The sequence below is a fragment of the Semicossyphus pulcher genome, unplaced genomic scaffold (assembly GCF_022749685.1).
Source record: "Semicossyphus pulcher isolate SPU_LCO1_2020_fin unplaced genomic scaffold, fSemPul1.0.p SCAF_17, whole genome shotgun sequence".
Lineage (NCBI taxonomy): Eukaryota > Metazoa > Chordata > Actinopteri > Labriformes > Labridae > Semicossyphus > Semicossyphus pulcher.
The window spans coordinates 9,803,415-9,825,486 of NW_027211681.1; the positions used below are offsets into that span (position 1 = coordinate 9,803,415).

The following is a 22,072-nucleotide window of genomic DNA, read 5'->3' on the forward strand; positions in this document are numbered from 1 at the left end:
ATACCCTAGAAAGACTAAGATTTCAAGTCTGTCACACCTTTGACCACACATGGATGTGGTTTGGTTGGTGAGTGATGTCACAACGTAATGACCACACCCTGGAGCACACCCACATCACTGTAACAACGTGAGAAGTTACACCACTAGAGGAAGACCTTAAGCAGCCGTTTAGTGTTTCTTAATTTGTGGTTTCTGCTGTGTGTTTCTTACTGTCTCTTACTGGGACGGGATGCTGGGCGAGCCGGAGCGGTGGAAGTGGATGTTTTGCCACTTGCCCTCGCGGCGGTGCCACACACGGGTCTCCTCGGACTGCATGGTGCGGGGCATGCCGCTGCCGTCCATGTACTGGGTCAGTCGGATGTAGGCAATACACGCTGCGTTTTCCCCAATAAGGTGCACATGTGGGTTCAGGAGGATCGTGTGCACTGGTTTATTCCCTTTGGACAGGGCTGGAAGAGAGACAAAAGGGCATATCATATATTTAACTCATGTAATAGATTTTTTCCAAACTGGGCTAAGTGAGGGAATAATAATGCTTCATGACTATTCGAAAACAAAACACTGACCCTACCTTAGAACAAATATTAACCGATATGAAAAGCCCAACTAAAAGTCTCCATATGTTGATGTTGGATAGTGGACAAGCACAGGCCTGCCAAGTGATTGAGGTTTCTAGGACATATCTAGTTTATGTGAACTATTTTTACCCAGACTGAGGACATTCAGCCATTTATAGCAATCATTATTCATTCGTGATTTTTTTGCTCCAAGGTTCATAATCACAGAGATGACCTGGTGGTTTACCAGCAAACATTAATTGTAAACTGAAAGGACTATACATGAACATTGAGCAAACCATTTATACTCTCTTTCAAGCAAACTGCATGTTCATATCCCTTTGGCGTATGTGTTTGGGACCTTTGTAATTCTATATAATTCTATATAGTTTCAGCCAGTTTTATTTGATCTCTTTTATTCAAATTTCTGTGCAGAAGTGTAGGAATAATACATCATCGATTGTATCTAGGTCTGTCTCTACATTCCCTACACACTAGATTATGTCAGTGAGTCCCCTGCACACCTGCTTCCAATCAACTGATTATGTTTATGACCTGCCTCTACAGCTGTTGCTTATTGGCTCATTATGCGACATGTATACACATATATACAGTATATATAAATATGGCTAAAGCAACAGGAAAGTTATAGTAGTGTGTGAGCTTTTCCAGTTACATTATCTGTTACTGCCTGTCGGGATGTTCTTCAATACTAACTTTTTGTTAAGGAAGTACGATTGCTGGTTATGCAAGTATATTTTAATTTGTAAGTTTTTCCACCACTCTACATACTCAAAATATGGTTCAAGTTCATGTTTAGAGTGTACTTTTGGTTCCATAGTTGCAAAGTAATCATTTGCAAGACATTTAAACTGAAAAATTAAGCTCTTCTGACTAAATATCCCAAAAGGGATTTCAAGACAACAAAGTGCTTTAAGGACAACAACTAACAGCAGCCAGGATATCATGCCAATATAAGCAAGGATGTTTGTAATAACAATGAATGCCTCAATTTATTCTGAAAGCAGCTGGAAAAACAATTTGATGAACAATACACAACACTTAATCCTTCCAAGGGCCAAGTTCCTATTTTGCAGCGTCTCGTTTGGGTGCAGAGCCAGCTGGCAAGATGCACCTTTTGAAGCAACTCCGAACCCACAGCTGCTACATGTTTCAAATTAGACAACAGTGGCTTAAGCAAGTATTTCATATTATTAGCTAGTTAACCTATCCATGTTGTAATATGTGACAGTTTCAGTCTGTTAGTTTTTCTCAGTTTTTATTAACTCACCATTTTCAAAGTAAAAGCGATGGAAGTCATGTCCTTCCACCAGGTTGCCCAGGGCCTCAGGCTCAAAGGAAGTAAGTCCAGGATCACAAATCTTACTGTTGCGGCACAATGAGAATAAACAATCAGCAAAGGAAGCAACACAATCAGAATAATTGGTTTGATGTTTCTGCACATATACAGAGAGAAGGAAACTTACGCATAGGACTCAAAGTCACCGTTGTTGATAGACTCGATCAGCTGCTCAGTGACTTTGATAATTTCCTGTTTGCGGGCTACAACACAAGACGAAAGAACGTTATTAGTCACAAAAACTGATGTAAAAAATGCTGCTGCATTCTGTATTTCAGGCAAATGTCAAGTCTGAGTGCAGTTAATGAAAATCTGACAACAAATCAGCATCAAATGGGTTCTACTCTACTAATTAGCAGGATTTTAAAATGTATTAGAAATGGAAGGCGCTCACAAAGAGTTAATTCACAATTTTTTCCTTTGATATCAGAGTAACAACAGAAGAAGAAAGCCTCCCATGACTAATAGTGATATCAGGCAAGTAAATGCAAGATGACTCCTTTCACCCAACAAAGCTCAAAGTAACAAAGACAAACCAATGCTCAGATGCAAGTATTTGCTACAAAAGCAGTTTTAACTAAATAATGTTGACAGTTACCTTTATTGTTATTGGTGCAGGCTGGGGGATATTAAAAAAATTACTTAATTTGTGCAACAAAAAGACATGATGAATAGTAAAGAAATGTAAAAACCAGTACGTCAGCAGCTTCAGAGCCGGAAAAATACAACAGTGTGTGTGTGTGTGTGTGTGTGTGTGTGTGTATATGAGAGTGTGTGTGAGTTAGCTTCTTTCTATGTGAATCATAGTTTCGGTAAGTCAGACAAGAAGGCAAAAGTTTATAGCAGTGGATTAAATGTGACAAAAGCAGGAGATATATTTAGGGGTCAAAAACAGGTTTACTTCACTGGAAAAGGGAAATTGATCAAACACCCATTAATCTAAGCCAGGACTATCTGAACATCAGGAACACAGGATTTGAGACACTTTCTTCTATTGACGACGGGGTAAAAAGAGGGAAACAAGACAAGGCATCTCCCTCGCTGCCGAGCGACTTACTCTGAACTGAGGAGGTGGGAGTCTGCCTTGAGTCAGACATCTGTGAGGAGCGGCTCTTAGAGCTCAAGATACCGCTCACTAAGCTGCCCAGATGGAGGGCTGTCAGAGAGGGGAGTGTGATATGGTGTAGTGTGTGTGTAAGGTAGGGGATGTAAGAAGAAAAAAAAAGGAATTAAAAGAGGAAAACGGATATTTTTTGACAAAACATAAGAAAGAGGGGGAAAACATTTAGTAAAACTGCAAACGTTAAAAAGGTACGAGAACAAAAGTGAAAAAGCCAGCAGTGTTCACTAAATTCAGCGTCAGTCTCAGACAAAAACTGGAAAAACAGAGGATGTGAGGGAGAGGAGGACAGAAAAAGAACAGGGCAGACTGCATTTGGCATAATGAGTTGACAGGACAGGGGGATTGGCAGTAGTTAACTTGCTGTGAATTTTTACCGCTTTGCAAAACACAATGAAGAAAAACCTTGACAGGAATTATCAGTCTGATTGGAAAAGGTGAGAACCGACTGTTGAATCCTCACAGCGTAGGTGAGAACTGTCGGTGTGTTAATCAGACAGAAGCACATGTTCGCCTACCTTTCACATCCTCGTCCTCTATGGTGGTGTTGGCACTCTCAATGGACTCCTGAAACAGAATGATAACACACACAGATTGTTTGATGTGTCATACATGCGTCCAAAATAATACAGTATAATTTGTTTTGTATCATCAATAGGTGTTTGCAAACTCATATTTTTCTATACTATGAGTGTTATTTTTACGCCCATTTGGCTGACAAGAAAGAAGAGGAGGGAAAGGAGGGAAGTGATGCAAGCCCAGGCTGGGCTTAAATCAGTGATGCTGTGATTACATAGTTAGGGTCTTAAACCCCAAGGCCACCAGGCTGTCCAGATGAAGATAATTCATTAACAGTTGATTTTATAACAGTAAAACAGTGTTTCCCACAGGACTTTGTGAGACTATAGGGGGTTGACTCTGAATCCTCACAGGAGGTCCAGGGGCATGCTCTGCCAGAAGAAACTTTTGTACATTTTAAAGTTAAATGGAACATCTGGTGCACTCTGAGACCAAAATTAAGAGGCTAGAAATGTGTGCTCTTGTGAACAAATTGGTTGTATAGATATGAATGGTGATGACATAGCAAACAAGACAGAGTTTAACGCAGTTTAAAGTGTTTTTTCCTCTAACAAACCAATACTTATAGTAGATTGGTGATGGAAAACGAGAACATGGCGAGTACTCCTTTTGCACCGAGCAACGATAAAGTAGCAGCTCTACTTGTTTCAGTTAATTTGCCTTATAATCACACATCCTGCAAAGTGACGATTGCACATGCGCACATCAGAACTGAATGTAAAATATTTTTTCGATTCATTATGAAACTGCTGTCGGACAAATTAGACAATAGCAGGCCGCCTCAGTCTAGGTAATTAATGGGAAACGCTGAGCAGAAGATAAATCAAGATGTGGGTTTTTTACAGTCAGTATAGGGAGGTATTTGTATATAGAACAAAGGTGGTTGTGCTGTAGTACCTTATTTCCATCCACTGGGTTGTGGATCACGGTTGTCTGTGGTTCCTAAAGAGAACATATAACAGAGAAAATGTGGGAAGAAATAACGAATGAACGCTTGAATGGGTGTGATGGCACAGAAACTGTTAAATGAGTGTTTGTGTGAAGTTTCTGAATGTCAAGGTCAATAACATTGACATATCTATATATATGTATATATATATATATACATATATATACGTATATCTTTCTATCTGTCCGTCTGTCTCTGCGTCTATCTTGCTATGCATCCATAAATAATGTAATGTAAAATATAATTATCAAAATGTATCTGAAATGCATTCTTCTATTGCCCATGCCCACTTATTTTTTCTTCGTTCCTTTCTCTCACTTCCTGCAGGATATTGTTGCTGAACGTCTTTCCTGTGTCTGCCTCTCTCTCATCAGCCCTCAGCGGGGTCCTGCCTTGGTAATCAGATGTCTGGGCTTTTGCGGAATCGATCCTGATGACCGGCTCAGTCCGTCTAATCACTCGCCCCGATTACACTAGATTATAACATCAGCAGCCTGCATCTGTGTCTGTATGTGTCTGTGCGTGTTCGTGTGGGTGTGTGAGCATGATGATAGAGAAAGAAAGGATGAGAGAGAGAGAGAGAGAGACAGAGAAAGAGAAGGATGCCATGTGTCTGTGTTCATGCGTAATCATCTTGACAGCAAATGAGGGGACAGAAAGCCTTTGACATCATGCACAGCAGCAGTCATGTGGCCTGACGTCGACAGCCAGTCAGCAGACAACATGCGCAAGCCAATGAGCGACGGCCAAATCCCTCGGGAAGGTTGCATCTTAATGAGCCTAAGGAGCCACCATCCTTACACGCCAGCCATGCACAAACTATATAAGCGGCAAACCCGAAATAACATTTTACTATCAAATGCAAAACTGGTACATTTTGTGACATAAGAGGAGCACATGCATGGTGTGTAGAGGGAAAGGAGAAAGGAGGGGATCTGGCAGAGAAAAAGGGGGCAAGGAGAGGGGAGTTGGGGGTTTGGTTGAGGTAAAGGTTGCCCTTAAAGACAGATTGTAAACTAAAAAATCCCAATCCAAATGTGTGTAAGGGCTTTTTGTTTCAGCTCAAAATTAACCAGCAAATCCAAACTGGCCAAGCTCTGTTTATTTTCATGGTGAGCTGTATCAAATATGCTGGAGCTGGTGCACAAAAGCTTTTACACACCATTTCATTCAGGGAAAGCCTAAAGATGAGGCAGACATATGTTTCACCCCATGTTATCACCCGTTAGATTTTCTATACTCTAATCCACCTGGTTAGGAATTTAAATGCTCTCAAGCAAGGCTAAGGTCAAACAGGAAGTGATCTGACCCCGTGTCAAAGGGAGAACCTGTACCTCCTCCACAGCGGGGTGGGAAGGGGGGAGGTGTGGAGGTTTTGTGGATGAAGGTGCGGCTGTCGGTGAGGTTGTGTGAGTATACCAGTGCAGGGGCAGGGCCAGTGTCTTTAGGACTGGTCACTGTGTTGGCTTTGTTGTTGACCTGCAGGGGGCAGTGTAGAGGGGACATGATACACATACACACTTCTTTTCAGACACACAAACACACACGCACTGGCTACAGTCCATTCCAAGAGATCGTCAAAACTCATGTGTTTCAAAGATTTGATGTTACTGAAGGAGGATGGAAACTTTTTATGTTTCTGAAATCAATAAAGATTTAAACATTTTTAATTAGACATCCTCAGTTGAGGAGAATACAAACTAGGGGGTCTGCAACAACAGGGGGGAAATCAGGAGACTTTCTTATAATGTACTCACAGGTAACTAAACCTCCATTCAATAACCGAACAAAAACACAAAAGGAAGCTATGCTGACAGAGGATCCTCTACTTTAAATCTTTCTCATTTATGAACATAAATGTATTTTCCAACCATTCCACCACAGTAAAAGTCTTACTGTGATGCAAAAAGACGGTCATTTTCTCGTGTGATTTTGTTTAAATAATCAAGTCACATTTACTGTCATGTCCACATTTTTGCATTAAATTAAGACTATCCAATTTTTAATTCTGTCCCTCAATATGCTCTTTTGGCTGCTGTATTATTCAAGACAACTGAGGCGGAGTGATACACATTGTTAAAAGTCCCAGTGCTGTTATACTCTATATCATGGTATACCTTGTCCAATCAGATCACTTGGACGAAACGTAGTGTTGTATAATAGACAATTAACACACAAGCAATTGTATGTAATCAGCAGTAAAAATGTAACTATTTCTATTGAATAAAGTACACTCAGTCAAATGGATTTCATGGTATTTTGTACACTTGCTATACATTATATTTGTTCAATATTCATAATAACTATTATATTGTCAGCACTCACTGCAGACATGCCCTTCATGTGTGACTCAAGTGTCTATGAGGTATACTATAGTTTATATTTTCATTGATTGGGGTCACATGGACGTGGGATAAACTCCTTGGAATGGATCTCATAGCGCGACATACTGTCGGCCTGAGTCGGCCTCAAACACAGTGACACTGATTCAAACAATGTATGCAGAGGTCCAGTCTCAAATCAACACTCACTTATATGTAAAACAGGCACACAGAATAAGTCAGTCGCACAAAATTCTCAACATGCACGCACACACATGCATCAAGTGTTCATTTCAGATTGGGCCCCAAACACACAAAGAAACAAGGAAAGAGCACATAAGGGGCTCTGTGGTAAAGATCAAGTCACTACAGAGACTATTTTTTTAATAAGTTGATTAAACTAGAAATAAAACTAACAACTCTTCAATCACACAGAGAAAACTACAACCATTGCCCACTGCTTGTGGTGACTGTTCCTGAATGATGATGCCACTAAGTGCACAATGCATAATAACTATCCAGAAGGCTCCTCAGACACTGAACGTTCCAACAGTCAAAATGCAAGTAACAAAGCACTTTCTTCACAGTGAGAAGGCCACTCACCTTAACGCCATCTTGCTTCTTGTTGAGCAAACTCTTGGCTGCTGCAGAAGGCAAGAAAAAAAACAAAAACATGTCAGCATGAGAGTTCACAAACAGTCCTGAGCCTGAGGCTACGCTAACATGCAGCAAGCATATCAGTCAACTGTGCTTATCTTCAAACTCCAGGTTGCAAAATCCAACTGCAAGATCCATAATGCAATGCAACATATGCTTAGAAAGGCTAAATTGGTCTCCTACTAAACAGTAATTCACATGTAAAGGGCTGCAGGGTGGGTGGCTGATTGGGTGTGTATTTAGCAGGTGATGAAAGGGATCATTTGCATCTCCATCAGACTGACGTAGCATTCTTAAACTGCACACACACATGCACTTAACCACAAGCACCCACACATACTATCCCATCATCCTTCTCTCATTGTATTTCTGATGGCATAAAAGGAATCCAAACACTAGATTGCATTTCAAAATTCATGCTGCATCCTTGCCTAAATGTTATTCTGATAGCCAATTGGCACTGTTGCAAGCCTGAGGTTCAATAACGTTCTCATGAATACCAAGCAACTTATCTTCATGCATATGTGATTGGCTATTAGATGACTAGGTAAGGCCTTAATATCACAACTATTAAGTTGGGCAGAACCCTGCATATCTCTCCCGTCATTCCAAAAAATCTTACCTCAAATGGAAACCACAATCCAAACAAAAGAAGGAAAGAAAATCGAAAAAAAAAGGAAGAAAATGATGAATAAAAAGAGACACAGGTGCACTAATGTCCTTAACTGTAGAATGAGGAAAGAAAGCAGGCTGGAAAAAGCCTTAGAAAATACAGACAGCTGAAAGGAAATGCATGCAAAAAGTTATGACAGTGCACAAAATGTAGAGAGAGTAAAAGCAACAGCTAGAGAGATACAGAGAGATGACGTTTCCACTAACACCTTTGTGCCAAGATTATTTTTGTCCTATAGGGAAACAGATCCAGACTTTAAGTTGTACTTTGTGCCGCCTCTGATCTGGTTCCCTCTTTACTAGAAGATGCATTTTCACCCAGCACTATACAAACTGTCTTCATTAATAAAGGCTAAGAAGCTCTTCCAGCCTCCTGCATACGTTTACATTTAAGATATGTTTTGGAAACCAGGTCTTGGACACCAGGCTAAGACAGACATACCTGAGAAGTTTCTTGTGACCAGCAAAGTGGTCAATATGGCTCCCTGCAGTGATAGAAAAGAAGGAAAGAGGGAGGCAATGGCGATGAAAGGAAGGGAAAGACAGAAATAGGAAGATTGATTACACGGTTAAAGCAAGAAATAAGAGCACAGCAAAAGGGCAACTTGAAGGTTTTAGAGAACAGGTCATCATTTCTAAGTTATCCTGCAAAGTCTTGGGTAAAGGGAGACGGAGCGAGGGAGGAGAGAGAGACAGAGAGAGAGATGGCTGGATGGATTGTTCTACAAAAATAGAAGCATGAAGGATTGCCAGACGCCTCACCTTGAGTTTCCTCCTGGCGTTGAATTTCTTCAGGCACTCCACAGTCTCCTGCCTGTGCATCATGGAAGCTACAGTGGACCGTTGCTGCCGGAAGAAGAGGAGAGGATTTGAGGATTAGTGGAGGATGGGAACAATGGATGGGAAGAATGCATAGATGAGCAGGTGTTCGCATTGTTACTGTGTTACTGTGCGTTGTGCAATTTGGATCTGATTGCAAGACTGATACTAGTGAGGCTGTTTGTTGCCCATAAGGCTCATTGTTTGTGTGTGTCTGCATCTTAATATCTGTCTATGTGTCGTTGCCACATACGCAGATCCAGGGGTGTTTGAGGGCCTCTGCGGCAGTGATGCGTTTACTGGGGTTGATGGTCAGCATCTTGTTGATCAGATCTTTGGCCTCAGGAGTTACAGTGTCCCACTCTGGGGAAGGGAACTGTCAAAAGAACAAGAGGGGCAAATACAAATTACACAGACAAAGTGAATGGGGCCATATTCTTTTTGTAGCAAAGGAAAGAAGAGGTGGAACAAAACAACAAACAGCTTTCTTCTGAGGAAACAGAGAACCAAAACTACAGTAAATATTGTATTAAAAATAGCATGTACGCGTGTGCATTATGGAAGCCACTTTTGATTTTAAATTATCGGCAAGACTATTATTTCCTCAGCAAGGTTAGGTGAACAAGAAACATTTGGTTCCTCTTAAAAATGAACTTAAAACTTTAGATCATTTGACTTTTGTTGTTTTCCTTTCTGTGATTTGGGGGCGATGTATGCAGACATCCAATCTTAAACGAGTGTGAGAACATTGACGATGACATCTGTAATAATCTGTCCGATTCCAGATTCTGAACAATAGTCATAACAGAATCATTTGAGAAGTAATGTATGGAGACATTTTGGATTTGGCACCATACATGACAAAGATCGTGTGATTCGAACAAATAACATGTTAGTCAGCTTCACTTGTTTGAACTGTATGTTTTTAATGCCAGCCCGTTTGTGCTGTGAGCGTGTGATTTCTTACATCATAGGCCCCAGCCTTGATTTGTTGGTAAAGGCGGTGCTGGTCCTCATCCCAGAAGGGAGGGTAGCCCACCAGCAGGATGTATAAAATCACACCTAGAAGGAAGTGACATGGAAAATAAACATGTTAGTAAAATATAAGAATATACTCATATTACCTATATATAACAAAAACAAATTCACCCGATTAACACATTTAAAAAACACATGAATTTGGTGTGCTTCCTCACACACCTGACCAGTTTGGACAGAGATTGAAAGTTAAGCTCATTGTAAACTAAACCAAAAAACAGGATTGTGTCTTTTTTCTTTTAATCTAGTGTTAACTGGCTGTTGGTAAAACGCCTAAGAGTCGCATTTTTACCACCAACTGGACAGAAGTGGAACAAGAGGAGTGAATCTAACGCAGGCAGTCAAAATCAGACACATATGATAAAAAGTCAGCTCTCAAGTTCAACTCGGTTTCCTTTGTTGTTCCAAAGAGCTGCTGAAAAGAATCCAACCCTTCGTGAACACAACATCACTGTGTTAAGTCAATTCAAACAGTTGCAGTGAGAGAATCTGAATGTTATTTACCACAGGCCCACATGTCCACCGGTTTGCCATATGGGTCTTTCCTCAACACTTCTGGAGACAAGTAACCCGGAGTACCGGCAAAACCTAGAGGAGTGATATGGAGGGAATGGTAGGCAGGAGTGGGCAGTTCAGTGACTGGAGGGGTGATTGATCGACTGATTGGTTGGTTGCTTGATTGACCAACTGATTCAGGTTCAGAAATGGATGGATGAATACTCACCAAACCATGCCTGCTGGTCCCCCTGCACCTCGATAGCAAGCCCAAAGTCAGCCAACTTGACCGCCGCCCCCTTCAGCTTACTGGCCAATAGAAGGTTCTCAGGCTGGGGGGGGCGGAGTCAAACAGGTTAGAGGTGAGAGGTCACACGCTCTGGGAACAAGCCACCCACAGACACAGATCTAAGATCAGATTAGCCAAACCAAATCCTAATATACACTATTAGGGGTCACGGTGCTAAACTGCTCTCAAATCCGTGTCTGAGGCGGCTCCCTTCTGCCACAAAACGTGACAGAGAAACAAATGTGGACCAAATCTCTGGGTGACCACAGACATTTTTTCCACACTGGAGCTGTGGACTTGCTTCCTCAGTCTCATGGACTCTAAACCAGGGAATTGGTAGCAGACAATCCACTGTTAAAATCCATGAGTGGGAACAAAGTCCACACTGCAGGGAGAAGGATACAGGAGGGAGGTGCGGGTGTAAAAACAAGTGACTCAGCCACATATGGGTAACGGAAAACACACACCGCACACTAACACAGTTTAGCACAATGACAAATATATGCACGCCCCTAGCAAGCACACGTGCACCCACACTAACACACATGGACACAGGTGCAGAAAGGTCTTTGCTAACCTGAGGCCAGTTAGACAGTGTGCTCTAATGAATAATACATTCCCTAACATTTAGAGGCTCTAAACACAGACGGCCTGTGAGCAGACAGTTTATGGCGGACATACGACTCAACAGGACACTAACTGACAACCGGACACATCTACATCCTCATTTACATAATCATGAATAAATCCTGCTGGCTGTGAAGTATTTGTAAACTTCAGAACACTTCAGTTAAAGGACACCTGATATAGATTATTTTTCTCACCATTTTTCAGATACAATTACACGTTCAAATTCCGATACATCTTTAATGGAGCTTTCATGCGTTCTCCTCTCTTTTTTCTCCACATAAAACAAGGTCTTTAGAGGTTATGAGAATACAGACTACTGTTAGAATATTCATGACCTCTGAAAACCTTTCACATCTCAACATAATGTTTACATAATTATGCTAATGGAGATCACTCCTGAGGTTGTGGCTTGTGGTTGCTCCTATTCCTGTTGCCATCGGGCTACACTCAGATTATCACACACATAGATGAGGATGCTAGCATGCCGTGTGCAACATTATTGGAGGAATTATTGGAATGATTGCAGAGCCATCCTTCAAGTCTAAGCTATTTGCTAGGTTTAAATCTTATTCTCATTCATGCAAACAAGAGCTGCAGCTGTTTTCATTGCAGAGGTCAAGGTCAAAGGTCAAATCAGCTTCATTGAGTGGCCAAAGCTTTTAGACCCTCTAAGAGAAAGAATGGTATATTATAAGAGAACATGAAAGCACTTTGATGGTATTTTTCCACTCACACGAGACAAAAAATTACATTACATTCACAAAACTTGTCAAAATAAATAAAAGAAAAGTGTATGGATGCAATGGATAAGGACACTGGGGGGGTTACAGGGTCTTTCGGAAAGTTGTCATATGCTGTACAGAGTCAGGACTGAGCATGGATGCAGCCGTGACTGCCCTCATACAAACCTTGAGATCCCTGTGGACAATCCCATTAACATGGCAGTGATGGACACTCTCGAGGATCTGCTGTATGCAGTGGCTGTAATGAGTGATGAACAAGCGCAGGATTGTGATGGAACAAATGGAAGGAGAGAGAGAAAAGCATGGATGAAAAAAGGAAAGGAAGAAAAGTAGAGAAAAGGGAAGGGAATTAATTGAGGGGAAGAGACGAGGAAGCAATCTAATAACAAGTATCATATGTCCGCATCATTACGGATGACATTTAGCCGCATGAAGGTAAGTCATCTCTCACAGCATAATGTATCACACTCTATAGATAAACCAAAGCTATACAGTGTGTATGACAAGAAAAGCACAGAAACACACACTATTTCTCCCCTCCTCTCGCTCTCTCTCTGGGGAGGCAGTCTTCCAACATAAAGCTGGCAGTGTAAGGTAGGCTGTGTATGATTAATACCGCAGGCTGTATGTCGTTAATCACCTTTATAAATAACTCCCGGAGATGCCTCAGAGACAAGGCAGCTGTATCGCACCTTCTGAGACGACCATATGTTAAAGGCTTAAATATACACACCAGTAACACACAGAGATGCGATATGGCTGCTGCGCTCAGCGTTGGGGTGTGTGTGTGTGTGGGTGTGTGTTACCTGGCATCAGCCTCACTGTAGTACTCCCTGGCTACGATGTCCTCAAACAGCTCTCCTCCTGTCACCCTGTGGAGATACAAAGAAAACAGTCTCTCTTTTTCTTAATCATACACGGATGCATCATGTTATAGTACATACCCTCACAAAAATCAGCCAACAGGATACTGTGTGAACACTTAATCCTACATCTGAACACACAAATTATTTTACGTAAAAACAGAAAGTATTAACTGTATTTACGTTCACTACCTTAAGGATTGTCAGTTAAGTTTAACATATAACTTGACTTGCTAAATGTTAGCGGTTCCTGGTATTAATATCATAGATCTATCTATAAGGAGAACTGCTCGGTGGCACATAAGGCCAAGAGACAGTTACTTCCTTTTTAAAATAGTGGCTGGGCTGTCTCGCTCAGTCTCTGATTTGAACATAATAAGAAAGTTTCCTCCCAACCAAGTGTACACATTAAGACATTCCTGAGCTTCTGTTGTGCAACCTGGTACAGCAAACCACTATGAGTTACCTCGTTATCACTCAGAACAAAACACTATGTTTGAGGAAAAGCAAGCCTGTCAAGCTTCATAGGAACTATGCATACTTTATACACACTTCTATACAGGGTGTGAACCTTATACAAATACACAAGTTGAAATGGAAAGTCAGACAGGCAAAAACATGTTATATTGCTATGGTGGTGACAGAATAAAAGAGAATATGTGTGAGCCAGTCTGTTACTCACAGATCAAACACCAGATAGTGGAAACCCTCCTCTGATATGCTGTCATGGAGTCGTACTGTTGAGGAGATTTAACAAAACCACAAAACACAAACACAGGACAGACAGGGAACAGAAGAAGAAGAAGCCACATGAAAAGAAAAGCAGTCAACACCTCAACTCTAATAATGCCAAACACTCATTTTTTATTCATTTCTTGGAGGTGCTGTGCGTCAGAAATAAGTTATTAGTTTTCAGGCAAGCCAGAAATACAGCGTTAATATGCAAAAAGGAGCGGGGTGAATTACTAAGTGCAAATAAAGTGGCAAAATGAGTTTGCAATTTATAATGTATTCTACCTCCACTTAATGTGATGATTCACGATGTGTTTAAAGTGTGGAAAATGTACGAGCACACTCCTAATCCCCACAGTCAGTGTGATGAGGTGAAACCTTTAACGGAAAGGCCTAAAATAAGTCTTCTTATCACATTCACATCCCAGTGTACACAGCTAACTATAGATAAGACATCAGCCGCTATAAGCTATGATAGTTTGGTTCATGAAATGGGCTCTTTCTACAAGTGTTAATAAAAGACGTGGATGACTCCAGTAACAAACCTGTACTCGCATAATTAGCCTTATATCGCTTAGATTACAGCAATAGTTAATGATTTGTACCTCATTGTGTTTGACATCTGAACTAGCATATATATATTATTTTTTAACATGTTTTTTTAACGTTTCAAAGGCCGGGAGTCCGAATTATCTTGGAAAACTGACTTGAATGGCTGCTGGGTTGCAGAACGGTTTAAGAAATCTGAAATAATACGAGTGCAGAGAGGACAGAGCCGGAGCAGACGAGTGTGAAAAGAACAAAAGAGGAGAGACAGGTTTTATCAGAGGAATAATGAGGAGGAAAGAGTGTAAAGGGTCAGCGGTTTAAAGAAAGGGTGTAGGGCTTTCTTGTCTTTCTGATGACTCGGCTAAGAGAGCACACAGATACATCATCATTAGAAAGCTGCGTACACACACACACACACTCTCCCCCATAACTGTGTCTAGAAGATAAATTGCCACAGCGCGATTCACCAGAGACCTGAACAAAATATGTGTTTTTTTAGCGTGTGTTCCTGTGTGCTCGTTTTTTTTAAGATGGAGGACTCGCAGCTCACCGATGTTGGGATGCTTCAGTAAACGACAAATCCTCGCCTCTCTCTCCAGCTTTTGATGATCTAAAAGAAAAACAAAGGACACACAAAAACAGAGAGTTATTTTTAATCCTTTTCATTATTCCCCATCATGATTGGCTTTCTGAATCATCGAAAAGGAAGTTGGCTGCAAGTTAGTTTTGATTCAGTGGAGGACACAGAGCAGTGTTTGGGATTCTTTGTCAGCGTCAGTGTGTGTTTGTGTACTTGACAGCAGCTCGTATGTGTGTTTGCGTCTGTCTGTATGTGTGTGTGAGTATGTTGGCTGTGTGTCAACCCACTCTTTTCCTTATCAGAAGTGAAATGCTTGACAAAAATAATGTGACCTGATATGTGCTTGGTTGTGTGCCACAAACAGACAGGCAGCAGTGAACAACAAACAGAGTGAGCAGCCACAGAGGATTCACATTGACCTCAGGTGTCGCGTTAAATAAGAGCTCCTGTAACGCGCTTGTAGTTTCCTTTTTCTGCCCTGAGGACAAAATCCATTTGTGAGAATACGAGTTGAATTAAAAGTCTTTCATTTCCCTTAATTCAATCTTCAGGCCAAACTTAGATCATTAGGTTTTTGTTGCTCTTAATGTTTCTTTACACACACTTAAAGGCTCAGCTTAACTGTTTGAATCAATATAAAAGCATTTCTAATACATATCGATTGTATCAGAATGCAAAATCATTAGAATGACATTAGTACATAGGGGTACTGGTTTAGCTCAGTTGGTAGAGCAGAGGCCCCATATACAGAGACTACAGTCCTCGATGCACTGATCGCAGATTCAACTCCCGGTCATTTGCAGGTCATCCCCCACTCTCCACTCCCCACATTTCCTGTCTCTCTTCAGCTGTCCTATCTAATACAGGAAAAAGCCAAAAATTATCTTTAAAAAGTACTTCACTGTTCTGCTTCACATCAGACAAAAAACTTTTTCAATAAAACTTTAATAAAGAAATATAATTTTTTGACAAAGGTTACTTAATGATGTACACTGGCAATCCTTATAAAAGATGAATAAAATGTTGGTCACAAATAAGAATTTCTTTCTTCTAATATAGTAATAATAAATAAAATGAATACAAAATTATCAATGCATCGCTAATTAACAAAATTAAAACTGCATTACGGGTACGGCCAGAGGCTATAGTCCTCGATGCACTGATCGCAGGTTGGACTCCCAGTCTGAGATCATTTGGTGCATGTCATACCCCACCCTTTACTCCCCACATTCCTGACTCTCTCCAGCTGTCCTACTGAATAATGGCAAAAGATAAAAAAACAAAAACAAAAACCCTGCATTACTGGGCACCATTATGGGTCAGGGTAATTTAGAAGAGTAGCAAGAACAGAACATAAAACCTTAAATCACTGATTTTCTGGTCACTTGCAGCAGCGCAACAAAGCTAATAACACAACACTGGTTTGGAGTTGTGTATCTGACCAAATAGTGAATCCCTTCTCCCTTCTTTGACCACTGTTTTTGCTCTCTACCAACTCCAAAGGGAAATGTCCGTCTATTGAGTTGCTAATAGCTCTAATACGTTTGTGAGCTAGTCGCTAACTGTGTACATTTGCTCTTTGGTGCGAAGCAGACTGAGTGGTCAGCGGGTTTTCAAGACAAAATCAATGACTGGGAACAGAAACAGAAAAGGCTCACATGAAGAAAACCAAAACAATGTGCTGAAAGATTCATTTCAACCTTAACCCCTCTCATTATATTCTTATTTTACACACAAAAAGGATTCCAAAATAGTTGCCGTTTATCACTTTACAACATGTGCATTCTTGCCAACATGAAAATTTCATGAGCTCATGGAGACAGACAGGGTAATATCCCTGTTATTGTACTCCCTGCATGTGACCACGGACAGGCTGGTCACAAGGCCGCCCTCGGAGAGAATCACATGCCTCCTCTGTGACACCTGACTGATTCTATCTGACTCTGTGGAACAAGAAGTGACTCTCGAATCTCCCCGGCAGAAGGAACCAAAGTCCAGAGACTGTGATTCAGTATTACCGAGTCAGAGCAGCAGTCGCTATAATGAGTGATGCTGTACGGTGTTGAGGCGACCCATTTCAGCATTGCCTCGAAACACAGAGCCCGAGAGCAAGAGAGAGAGAAAGAAGAGCAGCGGGTTCTACTTTTTTTTTTTTTTCAAAATAAAATAGGACGCCTATTTTTTCACTCTCATCTAGCCTCCCTCCTCTGCTCTTCTTGATGCTATGGAAACTGTGGACTCAGAGGCAAGAACACCAGGCAACTTGTTCCCATTATAGGAACAGGCATCTGCTGGTGTGTGTCGGTGTAGTGCATCTATAGGAGACCACAGGCACACACACACACACGGACAAACTTCTTGCTGCTGTATACTTTAGACGAAATGGAACTTGGCGTGCTCTCAAATGCTGGGTAAAAACGCCAGTACAGTATGTTCACTGTGACTGAAACAGTGATCGTCCACACCAGAGGAGGGAGGAGTTTATCAGGCGCAGGGAAAGAGATGAAGCCAGAATAAAATCCCAACAGTGACATGCAAAACAAATACAGGACGAGCTGTGGCTGCACTACAGTTAAAGCTAAAAATACAGGAGAAGGATGCAGATTTTTCAGCCTGCCCTGGTTAGTTATCATCTCATTTTCTACTTTTGTGCTTACCTCTCCATAAATCACAGATAAAGAGACACGTGCAAACTAGTTTGAGATCTTCAAAAACAAGTCATCACCTGTATAAAAAAACTTTCCAATCTGTCCTTAGTAGTATAAAATAACCGTCCATCAAGTTAAAAGAACAATAAACAGTCATAATAGGATTAAAACATTACTACAACCGGATACTCCCTGCCGTTGTGGGTGCAGTGATTTACAGTCGGATGTGATGACACACTGTTATAAATGCTAAATCATATACTTAAGTTGGAAAAATAACAATCAAGTCAATGAACAGCAGTTTAACTGGAAAATTGCACAACGCAGAGCACAATTAATCACGTGACACTGCAAAGACGACCGTGTGAAACCTCCTGACGTGCGGCCTGCAAACGCTGCAGCAAACAGACCCCGAAGCAGCCCTTCGCTGTGGTCGTAAGTCCTCCATATTGCCTGTGAGGACACGCCAATTTCGATTTAGTTTGAAGTAGACTGCCAGCTTCAGAGACGAGCAAAATAGCAGAGAGGCATCCTGACAGGCAGAGCCAGAAACAAGGGCAACGCAGCCATTATTTCATGATTAGCAGAACCCTCTGAGCAAGGTCACTAATCTGTCCATCTCTGCCTCGGCCTGACCACGTTACTGAGTGACACATAATCTCTGTGGCTTTCTGTCTGTCTAGCACACAAAATCTGTCTGTCCTTTGCTAAATGAAAGGATTATTTTATTTATCCGTCTTCTAGTTTTCTTAATCTTGCACTTTATTTTGATGTTACTTTAGATTTTTGACTCTGGTTCTGCATTAATCTTTTTTTCTTTATAATTTAACAAAGTCAAACTGCAGGCCGCAGTGCATCATGGATTAATGTGTGGAGGCGCTGATCGCGATAGTGACGGCAGGGGCGTGGATAAAGGCGGAAGGGAGTTGGATAAAGATCTTGGACAGATAAAATAAGAAACACGACAGAATAAAGGTGCAAAATATACCTGGGTGACCCGCTTAGGTATATTCTATGTGTGGGAAACACACGTGGGCTGTGGGTGTTACTTCAGTCATCTATGTTGGGGGAAGCAAATCTCCCTCGTGTGTGCGCTTAAACCAAAAGTGTGTGTACAAAAACCAAAACGTGCGTGTTAATCCCAGTAATGACACATAGTGCGCACTAATGATTTTGTTCGGTGTCCGACTGTCCCCTGTTCAGCCCTCCATCAGTTTCAAAAATTGACTTTCGTCAAACATAAGGTTGAAAAAAACGTATGTACGGTAGAGAGGGTTTAGTAAATGGTAAATGGACTCACCCATTCACAGACTGATGGCAGAGGCTGCAACGTTAAGGGCCCAACAGTCAATCAGTCATTACATTCACACACCAATGGCTATGCCACCAGGAGCAATTTGGGGTTCAGTGTTTTGCCCAAGGACACATCGACATGTAGCGGTCAGGGATCGAACCACCAACCTTCCAACTGAAAGACTACCGACCACTGAGCCACAGCTGCCCCAAATGCGAGGCCTTTACCACCCATGTCTTTTTTCCCCTTGTATTACTTCTCTAAACAAACACATAATCTCTCATAGAAAGACCTATAATAATATTTTGCTAATGTGTGGATCAAATCTGTTACCTTGTGTTCATCTAAATCTTCATCCCTGGCTCGTACAATAACCCTACTTCCTAATTTCTCGTGGCAGCATTCAACAGCAGACAAATAGCTGGAAAACATTCAGTCCTCCATCAAACTTAAACTTGTCCACACTTTTAGCCCCGAGCCGTTCTCGTACTCTGAAATGTATCGGCTGGCCCACACAAATACACTCGTCAACACCCACAAGAAGCTTTTCATATTCTTAGTTTTTTGGCAGTGTGAACGTGCGAAAATGATCTAAGTGCAGAATGGAGCGTCCGTGTGGATTCAAAAATAGCAGGCATTGACTATTGTATTCATATGTGTTTTTGTTGGTGTGTTTTTTTCAGCCCAATATCTCGAAAAGCTGGAAAAACTAAAGCCAAGTTCAGATGGATCGAGGAGTCACTTGCTAACAGACTTGTTGCGGTACGTGGAGTGCTGTTTACATCGTCTTATTAAATGTGATCACTGTGAATCTGTAGGGCTTCATAAAGAAACAGTAGAGTAGCTACAGAATCAACTGAATTACGGCTAAACGAATGGACATCTAAAACAGGAAGTAATTAAGAGCCTTTCCATGACAGTAACTCTCACTCTTATTGGACAGAAATGCTGAGTTGCTGCTTTAAAATGTTTCATTTAATATAAGCAGAGTATTTGTGAATTTATGCCAACAGGAAGTAGACAAAGATAATACATCTGTTTCTCTTTGAAGCAATCAAAACACAGCTTTAAAAGTACATGCAAAAAGTGGTTGGTAGTATGATTTGCCGGACTGCATCTGTACTGTACTCTGTAAATGTCTGTCATACAGCTGCCTCGATCCCTCTCTCCGTCATCTCCCACCTCCACTTTTCTTTCACTCTATCTCCGTCTCCTCTCTCTCCCTCCTCCACAGGTAGTCCTCCACCTCCCAGCCGGCTGGACATCTGTTGTCTAGCAACTCCTGCACCAATCAGAGCGTCAGGCCTCTCCTCTCCTCTGCAGTGAAACCAGCCTTGCATGCAAATGGCCGACATCGAGAGTTCACACACAACTATCCAACTCTACGCAAGTACAGACAGGAGAGCACAAATCTTCTTTTTCTGTGGAAGCACACCCAGAAGACGTGTGATTGGAACAAATCCTACATCAAACCATTTAACCCAGAAGTCAAAGAGAAACACTGGCACGCATGCTTTAAGATAGAGAGTAGAAAAGGTAACAGATTATGTGTTGCAACAGAATCCTTATTTTGATGCTTTTGTTTGGACGCTTTGCTACGTATGACCTGCAGTTCTCTGCAGCTGCAGGTCGTATCTGAAGTAAGATTGGAGCAACAATTGGCTGCAGAAAGCTCTGCAAAACTTTGAAACTTTGATACTTCTGTAAAATAAAGACATTTAAAAAAGTACTGAACAACATTCAACACCATGTCATTAACTTTGTGAATGTTTTAACGTAGTTTAGAACGAATGCTTCATAGCAAGAAGGCGGCTGGGTTTGCCTTGGTCCTCTCAATGTGGAGTTTATCGCTGGCCCTCTGCTCATGTACTAATTTGAAATCTCCTTTATTTTGCAAAACTTCAAATGAAATGCAAGTTTAATGAATGGTGGCACAACATTCTCCAGATTGTGTTCAGAGGTTTGACTGCCTGCCTGACATTATTACCATTTTTATGTTTCTAAAAGCCTAGAAAATCCCATTCTTACACCTCCCCCTGAACGCAACTTCTGCTGCAGTCGACTCTGAAATCTGCCCGGCTCTCAAAAAATCTCGATTGACAACAATGAGCTGTGACTGGCTGACAGAAATACTTAACTTTAATATACGTGTGTGTGTGTGTGTGTGTGTGTATGTGAGTGTGTGTGTGTGTGTGTGTATGTGTGTGTGTGTGTGTGTGTGTGTGTGTGTGTGTGTGTGTGTGTGTGTGTGTGAGACTTGAGCCATACTCCTATAGACACTGGTGAGAGGCTTTTTGCTTACGTGGTTTAAACTGACAGCAGCACTTCTACATAATGTGAGGCAGATGTAATTGTGCAGACAAATTTAAAGCTTCCCCCGGTCAGCTGTTATCATTCAGGACTGTCTGGGCCTTTGTGGGCCTGATCTAAGCTGCGGCCATATATAAGTTGGACTCAGTCCAACAGAGAATGAATATTCACATGTAAAGTAAGACTGACAACTCAAACTGAAACTACAATGCACTGAACTGTTTCCTTTTTTTTCATTTGCACTGGTGAACGTATGTCCCTCTTCCTCTTTTATGCCAAAGAATAAAAAACATCACAATATTTATTTGTGCTGTGAAACACTTCTAACAGTTTTGGTCTGAAATCTCACTTTAGGAAACACTGTAAAATGCAGCGCCAGAAAAGGCTTCAATTATTTTTAGTGATGTTCTGGTGTGTTCACAAATGTCTTACGAGTTCTTTTGTCATGACATATTCCTAAATTATAGCCCACAAGTTCAAAATGTTTTAAATGAATGCTTATGTCTCACTTAAATACTGAGTGAACGGAGTCATGCAGGGTCGCGGTCGTGTCTGTCAGCTGCCGAGCTGTCTGCTGGACACCTGACCTGAAACAATCTTTTTCTTGGCATCAGCATTGCAAGCATGTAGCCTCTATGCTGCCCAGATTAGGATTTCACACTTCGCACCATATTTAGGACGGTCCAGTTGTCATTTACGTCTTAGTTAGTTAGTCGACAGCAAGCCCTGCATAAGTGGAGCTTCCCATATGTTCCTAGTGTCTCTATGGCTTGTAGATTTAAATGTACAACTTGATGAATAAAAGCAACACTCATATTACGCTTTCTAAAAAACCTTTTTCGTAACTTTCCAAGGTAGTTTCATGAT

At 41.3% G+C, this 22,072-nt stretch overlaps 1 protein-coding gene across 10 annotated transcripts in view; it reads right to left on the minus strand.

Moving 5' to 3' along the window:
- The window catches only part of camk2d2 (calcium/calmodulin-dependent protein kinase (CaM kinase) II delta 2), a 38,738-nt gene that overhangs the window by 3,417 nt on the left and 13,249 nt on the right, over positions 1 to 22,072 (minus strand). The window contains exons 3-21 of one of the 10 annotated variants that reach the window (XM_069666449.1): positions 14,924 to 14,983; positions 13,775 to 13,829; positions 13,036 to 13,101; positions 12,395 to 12,467; positions 10,797 to 10,899; positions 10,577 to 10,660; positions 10,002 to 10,096; positions 9,288 to 9,410; positions 8,978 to 9,061; positions 8,658 to 8,700; positions 7,490 to 7,530; positions 5,985 to 6,044; positions 4,514 to 4,558; positions 3,556 to 3,604; positions 2,975 to 3,073; positions 2,516 to 2,536; positions 2,045 to 2,120; positions 1,849 to 1,943; positions 211 to 449 (exon numbers count right to left, since the gene is read on the minus strand). In XM_069666449.1, coding sequence (XP_069522550.1) covers positions 217 to 449; positions 1,849 to 1,943; positions 2,045 to 2,120; positions 2,516 to 2,536; positions 2,975 to 3,073; positions 3,556 to 3,604; positions 4,514 to 4,558; positions 5,985 to 6,044; positions 7,490 to 7,530; positions 8,658 to 8,700; positions 8,978 to 9,061; positions 9,288 to 9,410; positions 10,002 to 10,096; positions 10,577 to 10,660; positions 10,797 to 10,899; positions 12,395 to 12,467; positions 13,036 to 13,101; positions 13,775 to 13,829; positions 14,924 to 14,983 — 1,505 coding nt within the window. In that variant the 3' untranslated portion in view covers positions 211 to 216. The remainder of the gene's footprint in view (positions 1 to 210; positions 450 to 1,848; positions 1,944 to 2,044; positions 2,121 to 2,515; positions 2,537 to 2,974; positions 3,074 to 3,555; positions 3,605 to 4,513; positions 4,559 to 5,984; positions 6,045 to 7,489; positions 7,531 to 8,657; positions 8,701 to 8,977; positions 9,062 to 9,287; positions 9,411 to 10,001; positions 10,097 to 10,576; positions 10,661 to 10,796; positions 10,900 to 12,394; positions 12,468 to 13,035; positions 13,102 to 13,774; positions 13,830 to 14,923; positions 14,984 to 22,072) is intronic. The other 9 variants (XM_069666441.1, XM_069666440.1, XM_069666439.1 and 6 more) reach the window with 9 other exon arrangements.